The sequence below is a fragment of the Enhydra lutris genome, unplaced genomic scaffold (genome assembly GCF_002288905.1).
Source record: "Enhydra lutris kenyoni isolate GAN:26980312 unplaced genomic scaffold, ASM228890v2 scaffoldscaffold48, whole genome shotgun sequence".
Classification (NCBI taxonomy): domain Eukaryota; kingdom Metazoa; phylum Chordata; class Mammalia; order Carnivora; family Mustelidae; genus Enhydra; species Enhydra lutris.
Genome location: NW_019154132.1, coordinates 6,649,051 through 6,676,625, shown reverse-complemented (window position 1 = coordinate 6,676,625; position 27,575 = coordinate 6,649,051). Strand labels below are relative to the sequence as shown.

The 27,575-nt window shown below is 43.5% G+C and overlaps 1 protein-coding gene across 1 annotated transcript in view; it reads right to left on the bottom strand.

Moving 5' to 3' along the window:
- Positions 1-17,542, bottom strand: part of LOC111156652 (lymphocyte antigen 86) — a 58,250-nt gene extending 40,708 nt beyond the window's left edge. The window contains exon 1 of the mRNA XM_022517671.1: positions 17,353-17,542. Within this exon, the coding sequence (XP_022373379.1) occupies positions 17,353-17,491 (139 nt within the window). The 5' untranslated portion in view covers positions 17,492-17,542. The remainder of the gene's footprint in view (positions 1-17,352) is intronic.
- Positions 17,543-27,575: the final 10,033 nt, after the last annotated feature.

Genomic DNA, 27,575 nt, shown 5'->3' with positions numbered 1-27,575 from the left:
TGGCCCGTTTAAGGCGATCACAAATGAAGCCCTTGTGATCTTTCACATACAGGTTTTATGAACTATGTCATTTTCATTTCTCTGGGATAAATACCCAGCCCCGGGATGGCTGTGTAATACGGTAAATGTATGTTTAGTTTTCTAAGAAACAGCCCCCCCTCCGTTTTCCAGAGTGGCTATACATTTTACATTCTCTCCAGCCATGTAGCAGGTCCTCTTAAAGAAAAATTCTTGCTGGAGAAGCGTGTTCCCTGGCGAAAAATCAGAGGAGGAGCTCATCGTGCTGGGCAGGGGACAGTAACTTCTGCACCTGCTCAGCCTTGGGGGTTGGGACGAGACTCCCTCTGTGACATGAGAAGAATGTTCCCAGGAACGATTCAAACACTAGGAGCTGTGATGTGCACAGGCAGCCATGGCTGATTATTGTTAATGCTCATATGGTGTGGGTAGGCTTGGATGACTGTGGCAGGAGCTCCTTCCTTAGCCACCAGACTTCCTTCCCAATGCTGCCCGCAGGGCCCGGGAGGCAATTTTGGCCACACTCCATCATATGGAGGCCTGCAGAACAAGTGTTAATTCTTGAGATTTGTTTCCCTAATGCTTTCTGGTATGAGATCAACTTGTTGTATTTTTCATCCCCCTCGGGTACTGCTCTCCCCACGCATGGTAATGAATTGTCCATGCTGCTTCCAATCCCCCATCAGACTCACAAGAGGAAAAAAAATCAATTTACACTTTTCCTAGGAAGCAAGCCTTTTGACAGAGCTGACGTGTTGTCTCAGTCTGTCGGGCGGCTATGACAAAATACCACAGATCGGGGCTTCAACAAAAGACATTGATTTCTCGCAGTTCTGGAGGTTGGATGTTCAAGGTGCTGGCTGATGTGGTTTGTGGTAAGGGCCCTCTTCCTGGGGTAGAGATGGCCACCTTCTCAAAGTGTGTTTGTGTAGCAGAGAGAGAGTGAGCTTGCTCTGGTCTCTTCCTCTTCTAAAGACCCTAGTCTCTGCTTTCGGCTCAGGTCATGATCCCCGGGTCCTGGGATCAAGCCCCGCATCGGGCTCTCTGCTCAGCGGGGAGCCTGCTTCCTCCTCTCTCTCTGCCTGCCTCTCTGCCTACTTGTGATCTCTGTCAAATAAATAAATATAATCTTAAAAAAAAAGACCCTAGTTCTAGCATGGGTCTCACATGACCTCATCCAATGCTAATCACCCCCTAACACCATTGTGGTTTAGGGCTTCCACACACGAATTTTGAGGGGATACAAACATTCAGTCTATAATATGTGTAAAGACCCTCCTCATCACTGTTAGCAAGTTGGCCAAGGGGCCATTCAGGGACCCTGTCTCCAGATGTGACCACCCTCATGGAGAATGAAGAGCAGGGCGCCCTCACAGAGAGGCCTTTGAAGGAAGAGGTAGTGTTCAAGGAGGATCACCAATTCCTTTTTTTTTTTTTAAAGATTTTATTTATTTATTTGACAGACAGAGATCACAAGTAGGCAGAGAGGCAGGCAGAGAGAGAGGAGGAAGCAGGCTCCCTGTCGAGCAGAGAGCCCGATGCGGGGCTCGATCCCAGGACCCTGGGATCATGACCTGAGCCAAAGGCAGAGGCTTTAACCCACTGAGCCACCCAGGTGCCCCCCGACTCCTTTTTTATTAGAGAATAAGAGGCACAGAATCTCCAGGGCATGAAATCAACACTTCCTAAAGGTACCATGGAGATATCCTGAAATGGTGAGGTGGGTACCAGAGTTTCTACCATAGGGTCTTGTACTGAAATCAGGGAAGCAGAATTCCACATTCTCCAAACCAGTTCACCGTGTCTTCCTGTATCCCCCACACTGTGAGACGGAGACAGAATAGGTCTTCTGGATGTCCCAGCTCTGCAATAGAGCTCTCCCTGATGGGAAGGAGGGAGATGTTTCTATGGGAAACTTCTCATTAGCACTCTGTCACTTGTGTGACATAGACTACCCTGGAAATAAGACCCCATAGCATGAATAACATAGGACTACAAGCACTTAGAGGTCGATGCCAGAGGAGAAAAGGACCAGCTACCTTTGGCTTGGCAGCCCATCTACCAGCAAAATAAACTCCTAAGCAAAGAAAGGGCTCATTTCTCTGCTTCCCAAATCAACACAATCCTACTACTTCCCTGCTGATTAGAAGATTAAAATACTTGTGCTAAAAATAACAACAACAAGAAAAATCATACTGGAAGATAACAAACTGACAGGAAAAATAAGACAGGAAACCTGATTTCAGATTGATAAATGAGAATAGTGCACCTGCCCAATGCCCACAGCCTTCCTGCTTCCCTCTCCCCCGCCCCCACACTCAAGTTAAATGAAGCACATGTTGATCCAGCAAAGTTTTACATAGACCCCTGACTCAGCTCTTCACCTTTGTCTTTGACACCATGGCTGTAACCATGTGGATATTGTTCAGCCTTTTCTTGCCATCTGTTCATGTGTTTTCAGAACATGACATTTAAAAAACTGTTGTTGTGTGGAAACATGACTAGACAAGGCTGGTGAACCTATAGCAAGTCCAAATACCTTTGTCTGGGCTTAAACCTGGGAGAAGTGGAAAGAAAAGTCCTGGGCTGGGAAACCTTTTCTGTACAAAGAGATAGAAATAATAAGTGCTGTCAACGGTGTGTAATCGTAAAAAATTGGAAGCAACCAAAATATTAATCAAACGGCGAATGGATGCAATTGTAGTCAATACGACTAATTATGTACGCGGCAGCTATGAAAATGAATTCACCAAAGCTACCCGTGCTAGCTATCGCCAGGAATAATGTCAGATATTGGTCCCCAAAGAAATTGTTCGGGCAACTCTCTTATTAATTCCAATAATTTTAAATTAGGTTTTTTCTGCATGGCCAGTCTTATTGCATGCGTATAATAACATTTTTGTTCCCCCCTTTTAAGTCCTTAAATATTTTATTTTTCTTGTCTTACTGTGCTCACTGGGGCCTTCAGTGCAGGATTGGATAGAAGTGGGGATGGTGGGCATGCTTATCTCCTTCTTGCTTTTAAAGGAAATAGTTCCAGTGTTTTGCCATTAAATCTGACGTTCACTGTGGGTCTATATTTTAGGTATGTTTTAGGTCTCTCTCTCTATTTTTTATTAATCATTTTTTTAAATTTATTTTTCAGCATAACAGTATTCCTTGTTTTTGTACCACACCCAGTGCTCCATGCAGTCTGTGCCCTCTCTAATACCCACCACCTGGTTCCCCCAACCTCCCACCCCCCCACCTCTTCAAACCCTTCATATTGTTTTTCAGAGTCTATATTTTTATGTAGGCTCCCCGCACCCACCATGGAGCCCAACATGAAGATTGAACTCACAACCCTGAGATCAAGACCTGAGCTGAGATCAAGAGCCAGACTCTTAACTGACTGAGCCACCCAGGTGCCCCCGAAGAGCTGATTTTAAAAGTTCAATCTAGTATTCTTTAAAAAAAAAAAAAAAAATCGGTTTACCTTAGTCAATTCATATACATGAGAATCTCTAATACATTTGTAATTATTTCTCATTTATTGTTGGGTTTTCTTTCCTTAATGCCCTGATCTTTATATGCTCCTTTGTCCCCTTCTTTCTAACATTTTGATTCAAGTGTTTGTTTTTCTTTTTCCTTTTTACTAATTTGAAAGTAATATACAACATTGCTAGTTTTTTTTAAGTAGTTACCCTTGAATTTCTAACCTGAAAATTTTACTTAATAAAGCTAAAAATGAAACATTAATTTTTTTGTGCTTTTTCTCCTGGTATTTATTTATTTATTTATTATTGTGGTAAAAAACACATAGCATTAGATTTATCATGTTAATCATTTTTAGGCATACAGTTTGGTAATGTTAAGTATAGTCACACTGTTGTATAACCATATGACAATAGAAGTTTTTTGTTTTGCTGAAGTAAACATGATTTTAGCCCTCTCCCTGAAAAATACAAGGACGAAGGTCATCAGAATGCTTTATGTCCCCTCACCAGCTCCTTCCTTCAGGTGCTATTATTATCCTGTAGTTTGTGCTGAATTATTGCTTTATGGTAGGCAGCCTCCAGTACGGCTCCCAGTGGTCCCTGCTCCTAATTCACACCCTTATGTAAAACTTGCCCCTGAGACCTAGTGACTTGCTTCTAAGCAGTAGAGCATGGCAAAGGTGGTGGGACGTTGCTTCTGAAATTAGGCTACAAACAAACAAACAAACAAACAAAAGCCTTTCTTGCCCTCTCATGCTTTCTTGCTTAGAGCCTTTGCTCTGTGGGAACATGGCGCCATGTTGTGAGTGGCCCTGTAGAGAGGCTGTCATGGCAAAGAACCAATGGCTTCTGGCCAACAGCCATGAAGGACCTGAATCCTGCTAACAGCCATGTGAGTGAGCTTGGAGTGACCTTCTGGGGCCTGACTCTAGCCACATAGTTATAGGAGTTTGGGAGCAGATCTTATCCCAGTCAAGCTTCAAGATGGCTGCAGCCTAGACCAACCCCTTGACCAGGCTCTCAAGAGATCCCATGTCAGGGACACCCTACTACTCCTGCAGGGAACACCTGTGAGATGGTAATATCTGTGGTTTGAAGCTGCTAGGTTTTACAGTAATTGGTTATGCCACAGTGGAAAGCAAATACATTCCCTTTTCAAATTAGACATTATTATCATCCTTACATTCATTGCTTATTTGAGTTTTCTAATTCTTTGCTTGCCATTCCATCTTGCATGTCCAAACCAGCTTCTGAGAGATCATTTTATTTCTTTCTGAAGTATCTCTTGGAAAGTGTCTTTACTGGGAATCTTTTGTAGGCAAACTCCAGATTATGTTTGTTCAAAAAAATTCTGTAATTTAATTTCTAGGCTTGGGGTTTCCTGGATCATGAAGAAAATACACATTTGGGCCCCAAACCTATGGGCTTTCTGGTCTGCAGCTGCTAATTCTCGGGGAAAACTTATTTCTCCAGAGGCCAGGAAAGTTAGATAAGTTTCCTTGTCTTCTAGTTTTGCTGACTTATTATTTTTTTTTATTATTCATTTTTTAAAATTGTGGCTATAATGTTTTGAAGGACCAAACTTCCTGAAGGAGTCAATTTCCCATCTTGCATAGCACAAGACTATGCTGCCAGACTCCCACACCATCACTGAAGCCTGTGTTCTGGTGCTTGGAGACAGGCAAATTTTCTGAGAGTGGACAAGACTTCAGTGCTGGTTTTCCTCTACATCTGGGCTTTCTCTTTGTTTTGGTTCCTGGAGACTTCCTACATTTTCTTACAAGATGAGCTATGCATCCAAAAATCAGGACACTTGATACCTGCTAGCAAGCCTGTGCTTTGTTCAACCACTGATTCAAATAAACCAAGAGCCACTGGTGGTTTTTCTTCAGTTTTTTTTTTTTTTTTTTTTTTTAAACAAACACACTCACTTAAGTACTGCTCTTTAATTTGGTTAAAACCAAAGCCAAGTGTGAGGCAGAAAAGCTATTGTCCACCCTGGAAAAATTATCTTCCTGCCTACACTCCACTCTACTTGAATCCCAAACAGCTCAGTGTAGGTCAGGCTAGAAATTAGAGTCTCTGGGGGGAATCGAAGCTCCTAGTACTTCCCTTTTGGAATAGCCCAGGATTCAGACCCAAGACAGCTGACTCCAATTGAGTGAGGGCTGAAGGTTTTGGGCATTTAGGCATTTGTTTGATGGCTGAAGTTGGCTGCATTTAGCAAGCTTTTCTACATATGGAAAAAAGACCAGAGGAAGTAGGAAGCTGGCATTAACCTTTAGGGCTTTAGGGGCCCAAGTCACCTATCATATGCTCATTAAGTGTCTCCTGCCCTGGTGATTTGTTTACTATTGTTAGATTACTTATGAGGTTCACACCACAGAACAAGGCAACTCTATTCTAAACATGTTCTTGCTTTCACTGCTTTATAAAACCATGGCATTTCTATGTAAGATCTGCAATCAGACTACATTTATGGAGCCAGTGGTCCTCTCAGTATTATAAGTGAGTCTCCATAGGTCTTCTGTATATACAGTGGCTCTTGTTTGATAGGATCCTGGGCAAGAAAGGATGCGGACAAATTGCCTTAAGAGAAGGGATGCCCAGGAAGAGGAACTTTTACACTTTGGGAATATAGGTATGAAAGAGAGGGCTGATTTTGCTGTACACAATGTCTTTGACCAGAAATTGTGTGAGTTTATCCATCATGGCTTTTATGCTGTGAGAGGAAGCAGCACTGGCCTGGGAGATCCCACTGGGTTCAGCTTCCATGAAGCTTTGTGGCTATGGTTAGAACACATTGATTTCCTCTCTGGCTCAAGTTGTTCCCAACAAGAAGGCAATTGGATGAAACCCCTGAAGTTCTGTCTGTCTAGGACATTTCCCAATTTTATAAGAGGTCCCCAGTTTGCCCCGAGCCTGTGGACGAGGAGTGGCAGAATACTGATCCCTTTCCATGTGCCTGCAAATGCCAGGCTTGTGGAGAAATAGATGATCATGTGGCACCCATGACCACGATAGATACCATAAGGCAGACTGTCAGAAACGGATCCTTGGCCTCACAGAGCAGGAGACTTGCTCCAGGAACCTCACCCCAGGCATCCCTCTCCTCCATTTGTAGCTGCCCAGCCACTGTGAATTCTGATTAGCTACCCTTGCCTCAGACCTGTAAACGGACGGCCAGGAAATGCTAGTGTGGCCTGTCGTGCCCATCCCTGACAGAGAAGGTGTAGGGCAGGAGGACACCCCTGGGAACTTGCTCTCTGTTGGTTGGGGAAACACAATTGGCAATACCAGACAGTTGCTGGGAGGAGGCAGAAAGACAGGGCCTGTTGTTTTGAGCTCTTGAAGACCTCATCTCTCATGACTCTGTCTTTGAGAATTACTTAGCAAGCATGTCTGGGAGCTGCAGCCCTAACAATGGCAGGAAGGAAGTCGGGTCACATCCCAAGCACTAGAGGAGCACGTAGCCTCATTCTTAGATCTTTGGAGATTCAGAGTGTTTCCACCCCTATGGATAGACCAGAGAGAACAATGCACTTTTCTCTACTTTTGGAAGTAAGTAAGAGTAAAGACCAAGAGTTGTGACTGAGCAAGGGGGAAAAAAAGATAAGAAAGAAACAGAAGGAATGATGAGATTGAGAGGCCTCATGTACAATTTGGTTAGAAAGCTAGACGACAATCCAGTCAGCACCAGCAGTCACACAGAAGATACAAGTAGAAGGACAATTCAGTGCTGTCTTCAAAGCTGAGGAGTCAGCTAAATGTTGTACAGATGAGTCTCAACTGTGCAAACGAAGTCCATCATTTCCTCTAAAAAATCCCCTCTAATTATACCTTTGACATTACCACGGGTGGTGTAAGTTTCCTGTAATGCTGACAGACCAGGTTAATGTATAATAATGCTAAGACCGTGAGTAACATCTCAATGACCCTGGGAAACACACATCTTTTGAGGACAAAGCATCAGGTTGCAGGGAACTTTGTGTAAGGAAGGGGCGTCAGGTCTTCAGGTTGTAGTAGTTTAAGTAAAGCCAGCTTACTGACCAGCCATCGATCCCACAATCAAAGGATCGGTAACTTGGAACCTGTATCCTTAACTAGTCTGAGGTGATATCTTTGGTCTGGGGCATCCTAGACACCTAGGAAAATACTGAACTAAGCATGACTATAACCCCAGGAAGATATAAGAATATAGGGAAGAGTAAATGCCACTGTAACCATGTTAAAGACATAAATGTAAACCCATATCATGGACATTTTGAAAGATACTGTAGTTTAACAAAAAGGGTAGTAAGTGGAATAATCATTGTGATAATTTGTATCTGCTTTGACTGCTTTTAAAGATTTTAAAGCATTTAAGGAAATCTGGTGTTTTAGGTTAAATGCTCAAGACAATTCTATTAATAAAGGTGTGACCAATGTATGTATGCCTGTAATAAAATTAATTTATTTGATTTACAAAATTTTGACTTAATTGTGTAAGTAGTATTTAATTGTTTAAGGGGATTTTATAATATGTTACAGGAAAATTAAACTTAGCACTAAAATATATGGAGGACCCTTGAATAGGAAAGATCTCAGCTATGGGACAAGATTCTAATGGCTAACGGGCAGAGGGAACGCTGATCACTCTGTTCTGGATTTTCTCACTGGGGCTGGCACAGTTCCCACCTGGCCATAAGGGGATATGTCAGGCTTCAAATAAGGGAGCCCATTGGCAGTGCTTCTTCAATTGTAAATTGTGCTTGAAAGCAGCATTTTCTGGGCTGAGGATCTTTTCTTTCTCCTGCCCACCACTGGGTTGGTCACCACTCCCTTCTGTCCTGAAGGCAGAGAGGAGTGGAGAGAAGTGGTACAGAATTTCAAGAAGGGACGCACAATGATGCCTTCTTGGATCCCATGAGGAAGCTGGCGGATGTGACTCGCACATTGCCCACTGCACATGAATAATCCATGGGCTGCACCCAGATGGACGGTCAAAGTTGTTTCTGGTAGACCCCAGAGTCCCTCTTCCAATGCTCACTGGGCTCTCTAGGGCCCCAGGACAGAGCTGCTGCATCAGGAGACTGGGAAATCACTTTTACAAGGCATTCCAGAAAGGACCGAACATTGACTCACACGGCACACGGTTCCTGCATGGGTCACCCTTTTCTTTGCATTAAAATGCCAGTCCTGTTGTTCGGGGTTTGGAGGGGAGCATCTGTCCCCACCGCCAGCCCAGTGTGTGTGAGCAGCACTGCTCCTGTGTTGTGCCTTCCAGCTTTGCTCTTGCGTTGCAGGGCGCTCTGCCAGCTGGGGGCTCCCTCTTCACAAGGGGCCTGGCACCTGACGGCCTCTGCCAGGTTCTCCAACTGCACAGTTTGGGGCCAGAAAGGGGCTCTTTCACCTGCACTTTCCTTGGCCTGGAGAAAACAAGCTGCTTTGGTCCCCCATGCTCCCCCTCTTGTAGTCCAGTATCTGAAGCCTTGCCCTGGACCTCACACTGTGGCGGCTTCAGGAATATATCATCTGTGTTGTAGTTTGCACAAAAAGAGCGGCAGAGCTGGATGACCATCCTCTCCCATCTCTACCTCTTCAAAGATTCTACTCCAAAACGTGAGCAAAGCTGCTTCTCATGAATTTGCTTGAGGATGGAAAGAGCAGTGAACAGCACCTAGGAAGACATTTCCTGCCTGCACGAAAGAGCCTCTTGGACTCACTCTTGGCTGTCCCCACCCCCGCTTAGGTCCCTAGCCCCTAAGGGACTTAGCATCTCTTAGCATCTCTTTTAAAAAGTGCTTGGGAATATGGGCTATGGTATGTGCTGTGAATTGTGTTAGACTGATGAATCACAGACCTGTAACCCGGAAACAAATAATACATTGTATGTTCATTTAAAAAATACTTGGGAGAATTCACAGTGCCTTGGAGGTCTGGCTGAAAGGACCTTACAGAAGCCACAAGGAGGAACTCAGTGGCTTGGTGACCGGAGCTCACCTACAAGATTAGTTCTCCTCCAGCTCCTCTTCACTTTCAACTTTTTCCTTGTGCCATCTTTAAGTCTGCATCTCAATGTTGACACCCATATATATATATATATATATATATATATATATATATTCATATAGATATCTATTTAAAAATAATTTCCCCATCTTTAAAAGTCTGCTCCTCAATGGTGACACTCATATTTATATATATTTAATACATATACATTAAAAATGATAGTAATTTTATGGTATATAATTACTATCATTATTAATATCAACTTTCTGACTCTATGTTTGAGCAAAAAGACCCCGCGATGCTCCTGGCACCTTACTGTTTCATCTTTGCGCACCCATTTATCCCTTTGAAATGGCATCATTGTCTCCCCGCCTATCTGTCTGCTTTTCTCTAATTGTACAGTATTTATATCCCTATTAATCCAGGAAAATAAAGGAAGAGAGAAATTGCTTTCTGTGTGTAATATTTTAAAGTACTGTTAAAGGACTATGTGGCGGGTGATATTTTCCCATTATTATTATATATTTTTTGATAGTGTTGCTTCTTTTGTGTTGTTTTATGCTCCATTTATTTCACAATTACTAGGCTTTGAGGAAAGCAGGTTCCCCCTCCCTCTCCGCCGCCTTTCCTTCCAGGGCAGTTTTAAAATAACTTTCTTACCAACATTTTTCCAACATGCTTTGCTCTTCAGCCAGGTCATTTGCGGTTTACCCTTATTTTGGAGGAGTTGTTGCCAGCATTGCTTTGCATTTTTAAGGTCTGATTAATTGTCCTGTTTGACTATCTTGACGGATTACTCAGATGCACGTGACCTGATTCTGACTTTGTAATTAAAGATTATTTTTGGAGGTCAGATAGAGTGCCTGCCCTGCTGCAAACTTCAGCACATGTGCAAAACCTATTTGGGCAGATAGGGACCAGGCTGCCTGCCTTCAGGGAGAGAAGAGCACGTGTTAAGTATGAAGCATGGTGACCAGAGGCCATGGTCCCCTGACCCTGAAACCTCCCAGGTGGCTGACCCTTAGGAACCACCCACTGCCCTCAACTTACTGCTGGAGATAGAGCTCCCCCTCCACTCCCCTCCCCTCCTGACTCACCAGCTTCTCCACCCTGAAAATTGCTGTCGGATGTGGGGGAAATAAGGTTTCCCTATAAAATAAGTAAGCCAACCTCACAGCTGGGTGGGGGGGGGGGGCGGGCTCCATCTGAAAAATACGCTGTTCTTGCTGGTAAGAGAATGAACTTTCATTTCCTTTTAAAAAAAATTTGGTAGATGTCATTTCCTAACATCTTGCAATGAAAGTGAACTTGGTACAAGGGTTGATGAATGTCAATGTGGGTGCTCCTTCTCTTCTATGGCTATTACAGGTCCCCGATGGATACTTGGGAAGAGCCAAACAGACCCAGATCTGAGTGCATGCAGAGAGGGGAGGCTGGAGTAATCGAATCAGAAAGCAAATCGCTCTCTTCCTCCTCTTCCTCTTTCCTCCCTCCGCCCTTCCGCCTCTTCCTGCTTCTGCTAGGGTAGGGTTTTCACTTCCTCGCCCGAAGACTTAGTTTTTGAGCTATCTCTTCTCCCTATCCCTACCCTGTGCTTCTGGGATCAGATGGCATGGGTTGCTCCCTACTGGAATTCCGTAATGTAGCTCTGAGTCCCTGGGCATAGAGTCAGACACTTAGGGCTGTCTCATGGCTCAGTCTATGTTACATGATAAGATAGTTAAGGTGTACATGCTTCAGTTTCCATATCTGGAACATGGAGATAGATATCCTACGCACCTCATAGGACTATTTGTAAGGATTGAATGAGACCTTATTAAATGAAGGGACATTATAAATTATAAAATGCCATGTAGCAGCCGGAGATTATTATGGAAATGATGATGTTCTCAAAGGTATCTTATGAATTCCTTCACTCATGGTGGTTTTGGTGTCTAGATTACGTGGCCACACAGCTTCTCTATGGCTAAAATCATCCAGAAGACACAGAACTGGAGCCTCTGAGCTGGGGAACAGCTTGAGAGATTCTTTCCTACCCTTGACCAGGGAGCAGGAACGTTTTTCTACAAAAAACCAAATAGTTAATATTTCAGGATCTGTGGTCATAGAGTCACTATCAACCTACTTATAGGAGAAACAGATGAGTGTGTTCATGTTCCAATAAAATTTTATGGACACAGAAATTGACATTTCATGTAATTTCATATGTCACATGTATTCTTCTTCTTTTGAATCTTGTAACCACCTAAATGTGTAAAAACCATTCTTAGCTCACAGGCCATCTAAAAACAGGCAACATGTGGAATTTGGCCTGTGGGCTTCATTTGCCAGTGCCTGTCCTAGACTACTCCTAGGAACCACTGGAATGGCCAGGTTGACTGTCAGAGATATCAAAGGGGAGACATAAAATTATTTAGGCATATGTCATAGGTTTTTTACTTTTTATGACCCTCTTCTTGGCCTGGCTGATGTCAAAACATATGAAAGCCTATCAAAGTACGTTAAATGACAATATTAAGTTCACACTCAATGTTCTTGTCAAAAAATACAACCTAGATCTCTGCTTGCCAATGCTTATTAAAAAACCCAAAACAGCAAACAACAATGGCAACAATACGAGTCATGGAAGGCTGCCTGGAGCACATGTGTCTCATCCAGTCCTATAGGCAGTCTAACTTTCCCTTGAGCAACCCAGACCTGCAATTGTACCATTCATGGAAGCTTCCACTGAGGCCACTTACAAAAGCGATCCTGAGTTGTGTTTTAGTGATGAATCCTTGCTCCTCATTTCCGTGAGAAACAGTGGATGGGAGTCATGTTGCTAACCAAGTAGAAATTCCTCTCAGAGCTCATCCCAGTATCAGGAAAGGCTAGACTTCTTAAAAACGGATTTTATTTTGCAAGTAATGTAATTTCCTTGTTTGATATGGTTTTGAGGAAGGTCATAATCAAATACACCTCTATTGACTAGAAAATGTCTTGCAAGTCATCAGCAGCAAAGAATTATGTACTAAGTATGTACTAAGCACTTTTCATACAATCCTTTCACTTAATCCTCTCATGGCCCTGAGAGGTAGGTAAAATTATTATCTCTATTGTAGTGGGATAAATGAGGGCTCCCAAAGATATCCATGTCCTAATTCCCAGAATCTGCTGATGTCATCTTACACAGCAAAAGAGAATTTGTAGATGGGATTAATTTAAGGATCTTGAGATGGGGAGATTATCCTAATCTCAGTGTTCCCTTCAGAGAGAGAGAGGTGGAGAGAGATTTGGCATAGAAGAAAGCAATATGAGAACAAGATGTTGGAGCAAGACGCTGGCCTGTTGGCTTTGAAGATGGAGGAAGGGTCCATGAGCCAAGGAATATAGCTGTAGAAGCTAGAAAAGTCCAGGAAAGAGATTCTCCCCTAGAGTTTCCAAGGGAGTGTGGCGCTTCACGAAGTGAAGTTGACTTTGGATTTCTGACCTCTGGGACACTGAAAGAAGACATGTGTGTCATTTTAAGCCACCAAGTGGTAACTACTAGTACACTGTAGGAAACTGATATGCCCACTTTGCAATCAAGGGGAGGAGACAGAGAATATTGCCCAATGGCTGGAATGAGGTTTGCTGACCTCAGACCCACAGATCTTACTCCTCACACTGCCTCATCTGTTGTATGTTTCCTGATGTCTCCTGGATTTATTATCCCGTCCCCACCCCCAACTTGTTTTCCCACTACCTGTTTCATCCTCCAAACCTGTGGACTTTTGTAATCCATCTCGTGAGCTGGTGTGATAGAGACAGAATATAAATAAATACATTGGTGGACATTTGTGGCATGGGAATGCGTGAAGTCCCTGGGCTTTTGCTAGCCCTGGGGATTGTCTTATGATCTAATAAAAGGCTGCTTTGGTTCCCCCTTCTGTCAGTCTTTACTGTAGCATTAACAGTAGGACAGAGCAGGACTTCTGCTTTCTCAGAAAATTGTGCTCACTTCCTGGTCAGTGTTCAGAGCCCAGCAACTTTCTGTGAATTTCTTTCTTTCTCCTCAAGGATTTTTGTATTATTTAGAACAGTGTCTGGCCTAAGAGATGCCCCTCCCACTAAAATTATTAAATAAAATAAGAAGGAAAAAATGAAGCACTAAAACCAGAAAACAGTAAATCCTCTATTTTTGTCAGGTGATGCCCCCACATCTGTGTGCATGTTGAGATTCTAGAAGCCCCTGACATGCACTAAGGAGATCTGAACACCAGGGTTGGATAGAGGGTCTAAACACATGGCCTTTGTTCTGTGTTATCAGCGTGAAAGCCTAGGGAGCAGGGGTAAGCGGGGTGCCCTGCTGTGGGCGGGGTGCCCTGCTGTGGGCGGGGTGCCCTGCTGTGAATCCAGCAGCTACAGGGAGGACCATCTCCATCTGGGGAGGGGTATACGATTATTCACTCTCTGATGGCTCAGTGCTCTCAGGAAATGAGCCATGACCCACCTTTTGGAGAAAATTCAGGGCACTGCTTTCTTTCTTCTCTGCTGACACCAGAATATCCCAAAGATTTCCTCTGATGTTGAGGCTTTCAATAGGATACTAGTTTGACCTGTCATACTTCTTTCCTGGATTATTATTATTTTTAAAAGATTTTATTTATTTATTTGACAGAGAGAGAGAGAGAGAGAGAGCACAAGCACGTGTGCACATGAGCACAAACAGGAGGGAGGGGCAGAGGGAGAGGGAAAAGCGGGCTCCCTGGTGAGCAGAGAGCCGGACATGGGGCTTGATCCCAGGACAATGGGATCATGACCTGAGCTGAAGGCTTAACTGACTGAGCCACCCAGGCACCCCCTGGATTATTGATTCTACAGGCTACAAACCTTGGCTGTGGCCTCAAATAACTTTCAAGCTAATATTCAAGCTTCCATCCATTCCCTGAGGGAATCTTTCCAAATGTAATCTCCTCATTGTCAAAGGGACGCAGCCCAACCTTGTCTTGTACTGTATTAGGGTTCTGCAGAGAAACAGAACCAGTGGAAATATATACTAGAAAAAATATATATAATCAAAGAGATTTATCATAAGATACTGGCTCATGTGGTTATGGAGGCTGAGAAACCCTGTGATCTGTCATTTGCAAACTGGAAACCCAGGAAGGCTGGTGGTGTGTCTGAAGATCCCAGGATGAGCCTGAAAGCCAGGAGCACTCCAAGCAGAAGGTCAAAGTCCTAGCTTACAGTCAGGCTGACGGAGAGTGAACCCTTCCTTCCTCTACCTTTTTGTTCTCTTCAGGCCCTCAACAGATTGGATGGTGACCACCCTCACTGAGAAGGGTGATCTGCTTTCACGCAGGTCAGTGATTTCAGTGCTAAAGGGTAGAAACACTCTCACAGTCATACCCAGAAAAGTTTAACCAGCTCTCTGGGCCTCCTGTGGCCCAATCAATATGACACATAAAATTCACCATCACACCTGGGCTCTCCCCACACTTCCTACTTTACCTCTTGTCCCTCCCTTGTGTTCCAGCCCTTCTGCAGCCGCCTGAACTCTATGCCTGGTCACCTCTCCCTGCTGTCAACATGCCATTCTCTGTGCCAAGTTATCCTTCCCATGCCCCACCTCCATCCACCTGCCTTCTGATGAAACTCAGACAGCAGGATTAAAGCACAAGCTCCAGAGTCAGCCGGGCCTGGGATCAAGTCATTTTGATTCCGCAGATATTTACTTCATGCCTTCTCTGTGCTCCCCAGAAACAATTCTGCCCAATTACCTGTGTGACCTTGGAAGAGTTCCCTGGCATCTGTAACTCTGGTTTAGACATCTGTAAAGTAGTAACGCATAGGAAGTCCTGAATACCTGTAAACCTCCCACGGACATAAGGTGTTATAATTACCATTTTTGTCATTCTTTGAGATTGAGGTCAAGCTTGATGTCCCTTCCCTTGACGTGTTTAGACCCCCAAACTCACCCTTTCCAACTACCATGACCCCTGGTGCATGATACATGCCTCTATCCCTCTAAACAGAGCATTTACCCTGTTGTTGAATTGTCTGATCCTCCCACTACTCTTCAATGAGAGCTGTGTCTCCTCCATCCCTTTCCTCTGAGTGCCCAGAGCAGGGCTTGTTGATACTTGGTGACTAGAGCAGCTACAGGGAGGGAGGAGTTATCCCCAGAGGCCGGTGATAAGCTTTGTTCTCCTGATGCATCCGCTTCTCTTGTCTTTCTTGGCAGTGACTTGAAAGGCTGTGCCAGGCTTGGCTGCAGGCTGGTCTGGGGGAGGGACCAGCCATGGCAATCTTTTATGGGAGGATGAATTGGAAAAACAAATCCCGAGTAGTCCATTCATCTCAACTCTTGCTTCTCATGCTGCACCTACAATGCGTAGATGCCAGCAGAAAGCGTCCCATCCCCATGGGAAGAGCGAGAGTAATGAGATCAACACCTACAGCATTTCGCCATTCATTCGCTTGTACATCAGAAAAAAAGTTTTTGTGCATTTCAATGCTCAGTGTTCCTTCTTTTTCAAAGAGTGAAATCAAGTCCGACAAATGGCCCCAGAGACCAGCCTGACCATCCCAAACTCTCCACGGCAACTCCCTGGGTAGCAGCTGCCGGATCAGCTATCTGGTCCAAGGCAACATCTCCTCTGCTCTCCAGCTTACCATGAGGCCAATTTAAATACTGAAAGAGCATCACTTTTCCAGCTCCTTCCGTCCAAACTGCATTTTGCTTCCTGTCTACCTCCGAAGTGTCATATTTCACATTGGCACACTTTTCCATGATGCTGTCCCTCTCATCCTCATTCAAGATGCGATCTGATGCTGAACTCACTTTCCTGCACTCAGGCCCCCCTTGTGGACTGAAGTGTGCTCCTCTCCCCACCAAACTGATACGTTGAAGTCTTACCCCTTAGTACCTTAGAATATGATTTTATTTGAAGATAGGGTCTTTCAAAAGGTGATTAAGGTTAAATGATGTCCTGTGGGTGAGCCCTAATCCAGTAGGACTGGCGTTCTTATAAGAAGAGGAGATCAGGACCCAGCCAGGCACAGAGGACAGACTGTGTGAGGACACAGGGAGAAGACAGCCACCTACAAGCCAAGGAGAGAGGCCTCAGGAGACACCAACCCTGCCAACACCTTGATCTTGGACTTCTAGCCTCCAGAACTGTGATAAAATAAATATCAGCTGTTTAAGACTTCAGTCCGTGGTACTCTGCTCTAACAGCCTTTGTAGACCGATATATAATCCAAAGTGTTGGTTCAAAAACCTGCAGCTGCTGTTTCCTGAATTCTACTCATTAGCTCGCAAGGTTGGTTGGTAAAGATGTTGGCCCCATTGGGGTAATAACCATGGTGTATGCTCTTTGGTTATATCTGGCCCTAGAAAAAACCTTGGCATTGAGTATGTGCTGAATTAGTGAGCAGTGACGCTGAGGAGGGTCACTGGAAGGCAGGAATCTTCTCTTTTGACATATGAGATCGTTTCACTCAGTTTGCAAACTCAATAACCTGGAAGGTAGTCAGGGCGTACATTTTGAGGTGGAGGTGACTAATAGAAGCATCTTTTCTTAATTTTGAGCTAATGGGGTTTCATGATCTGGTAGACTCCTTGGTCATTTTGGGCTCTGCCATTTTAGTGAATTGGTCTATTTAGACTCAATGCCTTTGTCTTGTTCTCTTTGTGGCTCTTTCAGGCTCATTCCCACTCCCCACCCTGCATTCCTCCTCCCAAGGGCTCTTGATGGCTTTGCAGACCTACTGCAAGTGGAGAAAGCCTTTGGGTCCTGGTTCTCTCACCCCTTCCCAATCCCAACTCAACACTATAGCAGCCCTCATCTGAGGGCCTCCATTTCCCTGTAAACACAAAGTAGCACGTTTTGAAAGACCTTACCACAACTCTGGTAGAGCACTTCCAGGTTCCCATCCCGGCAGACCGTGTGCGTGGGCCAGGCCTTGCTGCCGCTGCTGGGAGATATCAGAGTCCAGACAAGGACGGCCAGCATGAGACCCTTCATGGCCAGGCCCTGCATGTGACTGACTGGAAAATAACGGGCCCCAAACAAGGGGCCTCTGGGCTCTTCCTCTCCTCTGCTACAGGGGTGAATGTTCGGTTTCACTTCTCCTATTTTATGCTCCTGAGGAACCACTGTGAGATGCAAAAGGCAGTTCACTGAGGCCCTTGAATACTGCTCCCCCAGGACCTTTGACCCTTGAATCAGCAGGGTGAGAATGGCCCATGTCTCCGGTGGGCTGGATGTTGACTCTCTGCTTTCACAGGGAGGAGCCAGCAAGTGATGCATGACCTTATGCTGTGGGCCCCCTCCAAACAGCCTCCACAGAGCCCCCCACCCCCAGATGGAGTAATGGACTCAGGAAAGCAAAAGCCACAGGCCACTGTGTGGTTTTCATCAGCATCCCTCCAATGTCTCCGTAAGCTCCTGATGTGGGCTGTGGACCTGGCTGGGGCCAGCAGGTAGCACTTGCCATTTTGAAGGTGGCAGAGTCATATCTGGGATCTGGAATGAGGCTTTTGCCCTGTTGGCATTTTCTCTCATCTGGCTCTAGCCCCACTCTCAGGATTAGGGTTTCAGCAGCGAATTGTGTGGCTGTGAGAACAGAGCTTGTTCTGGAAGCAGCAGATGCGGTCTCTGGAGATGAAGTAGAGGGGATGTCCCTGAGAGGTGAGCTGTGTTCTATTTCTGGCTTGGCTTGGCCAAGGGTGGGGAAGGATGGGGAAGTGAGAGCCTCCCTTTTAAGATGTGTGTGTGTGAGGGCGTTAACTGTGTTGGTCATTGGCAGAATTATTAATGTCACATCCCAGTTTCTTTCCAAAGCTTAGAGTCTGTCTCCCTATTCCACGACCTCTGCCGATCTGCTCAGCCCTGGTTTCCCACCTCTATTCCACTCCACCTTAGCTTGAGAGAACCAGGGTTAGGGCCATGGCCAGCAGATTGGAGGAGCAACAGAATATGCTATTTCCCCCCAAGAGGAAAAGCACTTCTCTGAGCTCACTGGGTAAATTGACTGTTTTTGCTGATAGGTAACTTTAGTTACCTCAGACTTTTTTCGAAGTAAGTGGAATTTAATTACCAGTGAAAACAAATACACTGACAATTTATGAATACTTAGGATTTCTGGGGAAACATCTCAGAGCAGTCATTTGGGGAAGGGGAAGATCTGGGTTGGTGGTTCTTCTCCTCCTCCTCCTCATCCTCCTTCTTCTTCTTTGTTTTAGGTACTCCCCTACAAATAATTTAGTGATGCTGGCTTTCAAGTGATTCCCAAAATGTGGTCCCCAGACAACAGCAACAACTTCAACTAGGAGCTTTTTAGAAATGCAGATTCTCAGGCTGGGTAAGACCAGCCAAATCAGAAACTCTGGGATGGAGACTGGCCCTGTGTTGTTGTTGTTGTTGTTGTTGTTTTAATTCTTTATTTCAATTCAATTTAGCTAACATATAGTGTATTTTTAGTTTCAGGGGCAGAGTTCAGTGATTCATCAGTTGCATAGAACACCCAGTGCTCATCACATCATGTGCCCTCCTGAATGCCCATCCCCCAGTTACCCCCCACCACCTCCCCTCCAGCAGCCCTCAGTTTGTTTCCTATGATTAAGAGTCTCTTATGGTTTATCTCCCTCTCTGTTTTCATCTTATTTTACTTTTCCTTCCCTTCCCCTATGTTCATCTCTTTTGTCTCTTTTGTTCCACATATGAGTGAAGCCGGTGTGAGCTGGTGTCTCATTGTGGTTTTGATCTGCATTTCCCTGATCTGGCACTGTGTTTTAAGGCTGTCCCTAGGGACCTTTGGGTGCTCCATAAGGTGTCGAGAGAGCTCTGAGCAGTAAGTGAGCGAAGCAATTGAGGTTATCCCTTTGCACCCCTGCAGAGCCCGGCATGACCAGTACACCATTGGAAGGACCCAGGAGGGCCAAACAGAGAGCAGATATTCTGGTAGAGAGCTGTGAGTGGCTGCCAACAGGAAACCATGTCATATGAGGACCAAGCCATAGATTGTGAACCAAAGGACCTAGTGGTGAAAAGAAGTGTGATTCAGGAACTGCACTGGCATTTGGATATATTCAAAATGGAGTACTGTGAGGTTCTGGAGGCATAGTAAGGTTGGAGCAATGAAGGTCAGACTTCAGGACATCAGATCAGTGAGGGGGCTTAAGATTGCCAGGCTCCAAACCCAGAGCTTCTAGGTTACAGGTTCAGGAAGTCTCAGGTGGGACCCGAGAGCCTGCATTTCTGACAAGTTCCCAGGGGATGCCAGTGCTTCTGGTCCAGGGGTCTGAGAACTCTGCTACTCCTGATTCTAAGATTTAATTTGTTGCAAACTATACAGTTTTGTGTGTTTTAAAATCATCTTGGTCCTTATCCAAATATTCTTCTGCTAAAGGGCAGACAACATTTTGTATAACACATAGTACACCCAAAATGGGAGTGTCGAATCAGCCACTGTCGCTACCGAGTTCTGCTTACGGAGAACCAGGATTTGCCTGAAATCGTCAGCAATGGCTTGCCGAATTCAAGCAATCCAAAATGTCTCGAAGAGTTCTTTAACTAGAAGCTTTTTAAAGACAGCAAAAGAGTTCATTAGCAATGTCCTGTTTCCTAACTATAAAATAAAATGAGGACCCGTTTATGATAGTTACATAAAATATGGTTTAATATGAGTAAATGGTAACCAAAGATACTGTCAGGCTCTCATATTGACTTCCAACGCCTCATCAACTGTAGCTAAAGAAGCTAGACTTTTTTTGATAATACTGTTTCTCTCTGTTTCAAGTTGCTTTTTGTCATAGAGGTTTGCCTAGGGATGGTGCCTTTCTTTTCTTGCAGAGTTAAACATTATTGGCTGAGAGCACTGAACACTGAAAGCGTTGTTAAGAAGAAAACTCTTGATGTTGAAAAATGAAATTTGAGACTCTGAGGACACGGGAATACAGCTCCCTTGGGAAAGTGACTCAGTCTTGGGGTGGGTTTTGCACGTCCACAGGCCAATTTTGTCTACATTTCATCTGCCAGCAGATGGCAGCGAGCCCTCCTTCACCATAGCACCCTGATGATGCATGCTGCCTCCAAGGGCAAATGGTCTTCATCAACTCTTGTATTCAACTCTGGCTGCTCTCCTCTCTCTCTTCTAAGTACTTGAATATATAATCCCTCTCATTTATTTAATCCTTAAAACCTCTTTGTGGGGTACCTATAGCTCCGTGATCCCCCATCCACAACTTGGAAATCCCTAAGTCTTGAAAAAGGAAAGTTTTTTTTTTAACTCTTTTGGTTAAAAGAAAAAATCTAATCTAACTGAGAGTTCATAGACTCATTGTTCTTAATTTAAAGTTTTAATTTAACCTACCTGGGTTTCGCTGCAGAAACATTAATGTGATTGATTAGAGGGGGATGGGGGCAGGCACTAGACCCACTGAAAGTGGGTACAAAATATAAATCCTATTGCCTTTCTAAAATCAAGAAATTCTGAATTTTAAAATACATCTGTGCACGAAGATTTTAGTTAAGGATTTCCGGATTCATTCTATGATGATCCTTGTTCTCCAGAGAAGAGACTGAGGCATATTTAGTAACTAGTTCAGAATTACACATGTGGTAGGACCGAGTTGAAAGCCAGACAGTTAGGATCCAGAACCCAAGTTCCTGACCGTTGGGAAAAGGTCTCTTAACTATTGTCTCTTTATGCTCACTTATCTTCCCCTCTAGGGATATCAAAGTAAATGACCCTCCACTACTTGGAAACTGCTTGTAGACTTTGCTCTTCAGCCAATGCTGGGCCCTATCCTGCATGACCAGTGACTAAGTGGACAGACCTATGTAGGACACAAATATCTTCTCATTAGAAGAGTATCTTCCCATTAGAAATGTGACATGACAGTAGAAAGCAGGACCTTCAAAGTCCAGAAGAGAGAGGCCATGGAAGGTGGCCAGTGAAATGATGAGCCCCCAAAGGAGTCTAATGAATGGCACCTTTCCTCTCTGAACACTGCTGAAACAAAGGGTCAGATGATTTCATGGCAAGTCCCTTAATATTCAGAAATTGAGGTCTTTGCTGTTTCTTTGAAGACTAGATATGTCAGCTCCAATTGTAAGGTTATTGATGAATAAAGCAGGGGAAAAAGGCACTTTGTACTTTTCAGGCAAAACAGTGCTTTCCATGGCTATGGCCTCTGCTCACCTGGAATTTAATTGTGTTAAAAAGCCATGGCCCTGAGTCGTCACTTTTTGTTCAAAAAGCTGGTCTTTCCTTTGCTCTAGCTTTTGAACCGTAAGATTGGAGACTCCCCATCAGGGAGTCAGAGATGAAGTTACTTAAAAATAGTCTGTCCATCACCAAGGGCTTTCCATTTGATTGCATGAGAATCTTTCATCCAATCTGTATCTGTCTGTCCTGACTGCTATGACTCTAGACAGGCCCCTCATGGTTTCCCAGGATCCACCCAGCCCCCTCTCAAATCCATGCTCCAGTTGGCACCCAGTTTTCCTGCGGAGATGCAGTTCTGTGAAGAGATTCCCTGCCAAGGTCCTTCGGTGGTGCTCCCTGGACATGTCCATGAAGCCTTGCCTGCTTTGATCTTCTTTTCTCCAGCTCCTGCTCTCCCTCAGCTCCTATAGCAATCTGGCTCTTTCCTGCCCGGCATCTCCAGCACATGGAATTCTTACCTTGCCCTGGAATTCTCTTATCTCCTTCCTGTTCTTAATACCTGTGCTTCCAGGCTACCTGGACGGCTCAGTCGGTTAAGTGGCCGACTCTTGATTTCAGCTTAGGTCATGATCTCAGATCTCACGGTACTGACATTGAGCTTCATCTTGGACTCCATGGTCAGTGGGGAGTCTGCTTGACATTCTCTCTGCCTCTCCATCTATACCTCCCCCCACTAAAAACTAAATTAATTAATTAATATCTATGCTTCCTTTAGAGCTCAGCTTAATGCTGGCTTCCCAGAGACAGCTGCTCGGCCCCTGGCAAGTCCCTGAAATAGACTTGGGCAGCCGGTGGACCTCACCTCTTCATAGCACTGCTCATAGGTCATCACTCAATGAAGGTCAGATTCCCTCATAATATATTAGGAAAGCTTTCTTTGTCCCTCCCTCCTTCCCATTCTTCCATCTTTCTCTCTCTTTCCCCCCTGACTATAATATGTCCAGAGCCTAGCACATAATAGGGACTCAGTAAAATATTTTAGACTGGATGGATGAAATGCAGAGAATGGGGGTGGTCCAGAAAGTTTGTCTTTTTAGCCTTGGTGGCTGGGCTTCTGGATTTGGTGGGCTCTCATAAGTAAGGCAAAGCGAAGAGCTCTGTCCCTCCCCTGAGAGTCTATGATCCTTAAGAAGTTAGCAAAGTGTGATGTCATCTTTTTCCAAATTTTCACAATTTCCTTTTTCTTTCTTTTTGCTTCTCATTCTTCAAGGAATATGTGCTAACTGAAGGACTTTGGGGATATTTAGGATAACCCTCCCTTGTAGGAGATAGGACGGGGAAGCTGGGAAGGAAGGAAAAATAATCATACATAATCTCAATACACAGAGATAACCACTACTGATATTTTGTGAGATCTTCTTTGAGTCCACCCCCCCACAGGGTTGTATTGTACAAATCAACACCTACTGTCACATACTACACTAATACTAATCATCTAGAGTTCTTCCAAGACACAACTTTTCATAACTGTATTGTATTCTACTCTATGGATTGACCATGATTTATTTAACCAGTTTATATTTTAGACATTTAGATTATTAATAGCTACGTAATAAGAGATAATGCTATAGTGAATTTCCTTATTGCTCTATATTTGTGCAGCCATGATTATTCTCCTAAGGTAAATTCCTGAAAGTTAAATGCTGGGTGAAAAGAATTACCAAATTTTGAAGCTTCAGACATGCTACCATATTGTTTTCCAGATATATTGAACAATGTAACAATCTCATTAGCAGGTAGGCATTATTACTTAAAATTGTTTTTGTCAATTGAGTAGATAAATTCTGGTTTCCCTTGTAATTATTTTTCTTTCCTTCAGTTCATACAGCTGAACATTTTTCACATTATTTTTTTAAAAAGATTTTATTTATTTTTTTGACAGACAGAGATCACAAGTAGGCAGAGAGGCAGGCAGAGAGAGAGAGGAGGAAGCAGGCTCCCTGCTGAGCAGAGAGCCCAATGCGGGGCTCTATCCCAGGACCCTGGGATCATGACCTGAGCCGAAGGCAGAGGCTTTAACCCACTGAGCCACCCAGACGCCCCATTTCACATTATTATTGGTCATTTGTATTTCTTCTTTTGTAAATCCCTGCACCTGACTATTGCCTATTTTTCTACTATGATTTCAAATTGAAACAAAAGAAACGACACATAAGAGACTGCTGAATGTAGGCCTTCATGAAAATCCAACTGACAAACATTTATTGTTAATTTTTTCCATGGTGCTCTTTATCCTCAGATAGACTGTGTTAGGAGATGGTATAGGTGAAGAAGATTCTGCTGTGAGATTTGTTTGAGACTTAAGTTTACTCAAAGGATGATACAGACTATTAGTAAAATAAACAGTGCTTATAATATAGAAATACAGGAACGCCTGGGTGGCTCAGTGGGTTAAGCATCTGCCTTCGGCTCAAGTCATGATCTCAGGATCCTGTATCGAGCCCCGCATCGGGCTCCCTGCTCAGCGAGGAGTCTGCTTCTCCCTCTCCCTGTGCTCCTCCCTCCTCTTGCTTGTGCTCTCTCTCTCAAACAAATAAAATCTTTACAAAAATACAAATGAGAAAAAGAGTCTTGATATAAGGTGTTGTATTAGCTGAGAAAATGTCTTCATATTTGTAGATGATTAACTGAGAAGTCATGTGGGAAAAAGGGAATTCTCAGGCACCTTGCTTTGGTTGCCACTCTTGACAGTGAACACATGATTCCAGGCTGCTGCTCCCATTTGGAATGTGTGGTCTCTAGAGCCTCTGAATACTCTGAAAGAACAGTCAGAGAGGGGTGACCAATTCCTTATACTTTGAACAAATGGGAAATACTGCAATTCAATAACTTAGCATCTCTCCTAAGTACCCACCAGAAGAGGAAACTATGTAAGGAAGAGATTGCATGATGTGGGCAGAGTCACACTGACCATCCACATTCTGTCCCCAGCACTGACCACACTCTGTGACCTTGGCTTCTCACAGACTCTCTTTTGCAAAATGCAGCTTTCTAATGCCATGTTTCAGGCTTGAACACAAAGTGAGATTAAATATGTATGGAAAGTGCTTGTTATATTGTTGGCACTAAAAACCTGGTAGTCCTCATTAGGCACAAACTCTGAATTAGGAGTTGGGTCATATGGGTAAACAAAGAAAATAGTTTTGAGAAAAGATGCTAGTGGAGACAACTGTCAATAAAATACTAGTTTCTAATAGTATTAAGAGTAAAAAGACTTGAATTTTTCGGTGAAAAATAGATTGTTCTTCTAAGTTAAATGAGAGTAATTTACTTTCCATTTACTAGTAGAATAAAGCCTACTAATTTTTGGAAAGAATGACTGGAACAGAACTATACTTGTGGTTTTTCCAGGTTCCGTGGTTACTGAGTTTTGTCAAGGAAAACAGATTACACATAGTAATGTGAACACTGACATAGCAACATTTGTATATTTACTCTACTGTTTCTCTGTACCTCTTATTTCCAACTCATGATGGCCACTTAAGTAGGCAGTCAGATATTACGTGTCTCATTTCTGTGTTGAAGAAAAGAATTTTGCCATTCACCCTTGAATCCTTGCTGCCTTGAATGGTGTCAAGCCCATAGTTATTGGTCCTTAGAATTAGTTGACTGGATAATGATAATAATGTACAACTAATATTTTTGAGGGATTCCAAGATGGCAGGCACTTTTTGACATGGATTTAAGGTAGTTACCATATAATATCCATTATGCAGATAAAGAAACTGACGTTTAGAGCCACGAAGTAATTTGTCCAAGATTTACGTAATGTTAGAGCCGACACTCAAATCTGGGGCTAGTACCCAAATCAACCTTCTTAACTACAACACTCTGTGGCTACGGTAAATAGGTAAACAAACTATATAGTAAAGGAATAAATTCACAAAGTTTATTATGGTGGCTTTGGGACTAAAACTGTTTGCACAGCTTGAGCTTTCTTGCTTACCTTTCCTGTGCACTATTCCAACTGGAGGTAATGAGAGACTAATCCACCATACCTAGAAATGATTTTTGTTCTATCTACTTTTTGACATTTTGTCTTCTTTCCTGCCTTCTTCTGGATTAAAACAGCGCTTCTTTAGTATTTCATTTTATCTCATCTATTGGATTTTCAGTTCTTCCTTCTTGTTTATGTTGTTAGTGGTTTTTCTAAAGCAGTGTCATCCAACAGTGTGTGGCCACACTGAGATGAGCTGATGGTTTAAGATACACACTAGCCTCTGAAAAATGAGCATAGGATAAAGATGTAAAACATCTCGCTAATGATTTTGATGTTGAACCACATGTTGAAATTGTAGTATTTTAAGGATACTGAGTTAAATAAGATATCAAAATTAATTTTCTCGATTTATCATATGTGTTTAATGTGGCCTCTCAGAAATTTAAAATTACATATGTGACTTGCATATTATTATATTTCTATTACACGGTGTGCTGCTTGAGGGATTCTAGCACGCATCTGTAGGAAACTTGCACTAATGCATTTCCATTTGATCCCTTCCATTCTTTATTCTATAACACACATTTAACTTCTATGTATGCTATAAATCTCTTAATATATTGTCATTATTTTGTGCCCGAACACATGTTAAGAACTCTGAAGTTCCAGAGATATCACCCTACTTGCAAGTTAATAAATTAGCCTGTTATTGGTTCATGAGTACTGGTAGAAGCCATGAAACTTCTGGGCCAGAGATGGAAGGCTTTATCACTCACAATGTAAGGAGTACTATGGACATCAGCATATTTGCATTGTTCCTCCTGCCTCCGAGTCTAACCTGGGCAGTGTGGTGGGCCCAGATGGATCTCCAGAAGGTTTGTGATGCAGCTAGGAGATCCATGGTCAAGGATCTAGACTTTCTGAGCAAGAGGTAAACATTGCGGAAGACATAGACAACAGAGAACAAGCCAGTCTTCCTACTTCTAGTGAGAGCAATTCTCCAATATTCACTGCCATTGCTGTGACTGACTTACTTGCCTTTATGATTAACTACATTAGCTACTCCTTCTCAGAGGACAGATTAGCCTTGCAATCTGGCACATGCATGGAGGCTCAAGACCCACAGCCGACTGCCTCTTCCTGTGGCAGTCAGTTGTTTTTGAAAGAAATGAAGAAATGAGAGGCAAAGTGATCTTTCACATTTATCCACATATTTACCATTTTTGGTGCTTTTCTTTCTTTTGTGAGAATCCTAAATTACATCAATTATTATTTCCCTTCAAACTGAAGAACTTTTTTTAGTATGTCCTGAAGTGTTTGTCTGTCTGCTTTTTCTTTTCTTTTCTTTTCTTTTTTTAAGGATTTTATTTATTTATTTAAGAGAGAGAGAGGAAGTAAGAGAGAGCATGAGAGGGTAAGAAAGTCAGAGGGAGAAGACTGTGGAGCCAGGAGCCCTATTCAGGGCTCAATCCTGGGATTCCGGGATCATGACCTGAGCTGAAGGCAGTCACTTGACCGACTGAGCCACCCAGGTGCCCCAGACTCTCTGCTTTTGATTCACTTGGCTGTGTATCTAGGAGTGGCTTCGCTGGATCCTCGGGTAATTGCACGTTTAACTTTTCAAAGAACTGCCCAACCACTTTCCACAGCAGCTGCATCATGACGGTCTCACCGGTGCGCCCAAGGGCTCAAATTACTCCACATTCTCACCAACTCTTGTTATTTTCCCCTGTGCCATTTAATACACACGTAATAGTCCTCCTAATGTGGGTGAAGTGGTAATTCACTATAGTTTTGACCTAAATTTTCCTAATGACTATGATGATAAGCCTCTTTTCATGTATCCTAGATCTTCTTTGGAGAAACACCCATTCGAATCCTTTGTCCTTTTTGGAATTGGTTTATTTGTTTTGTTGTTGAATTGCAGAAGTTTGTTATATATTTTAGATATT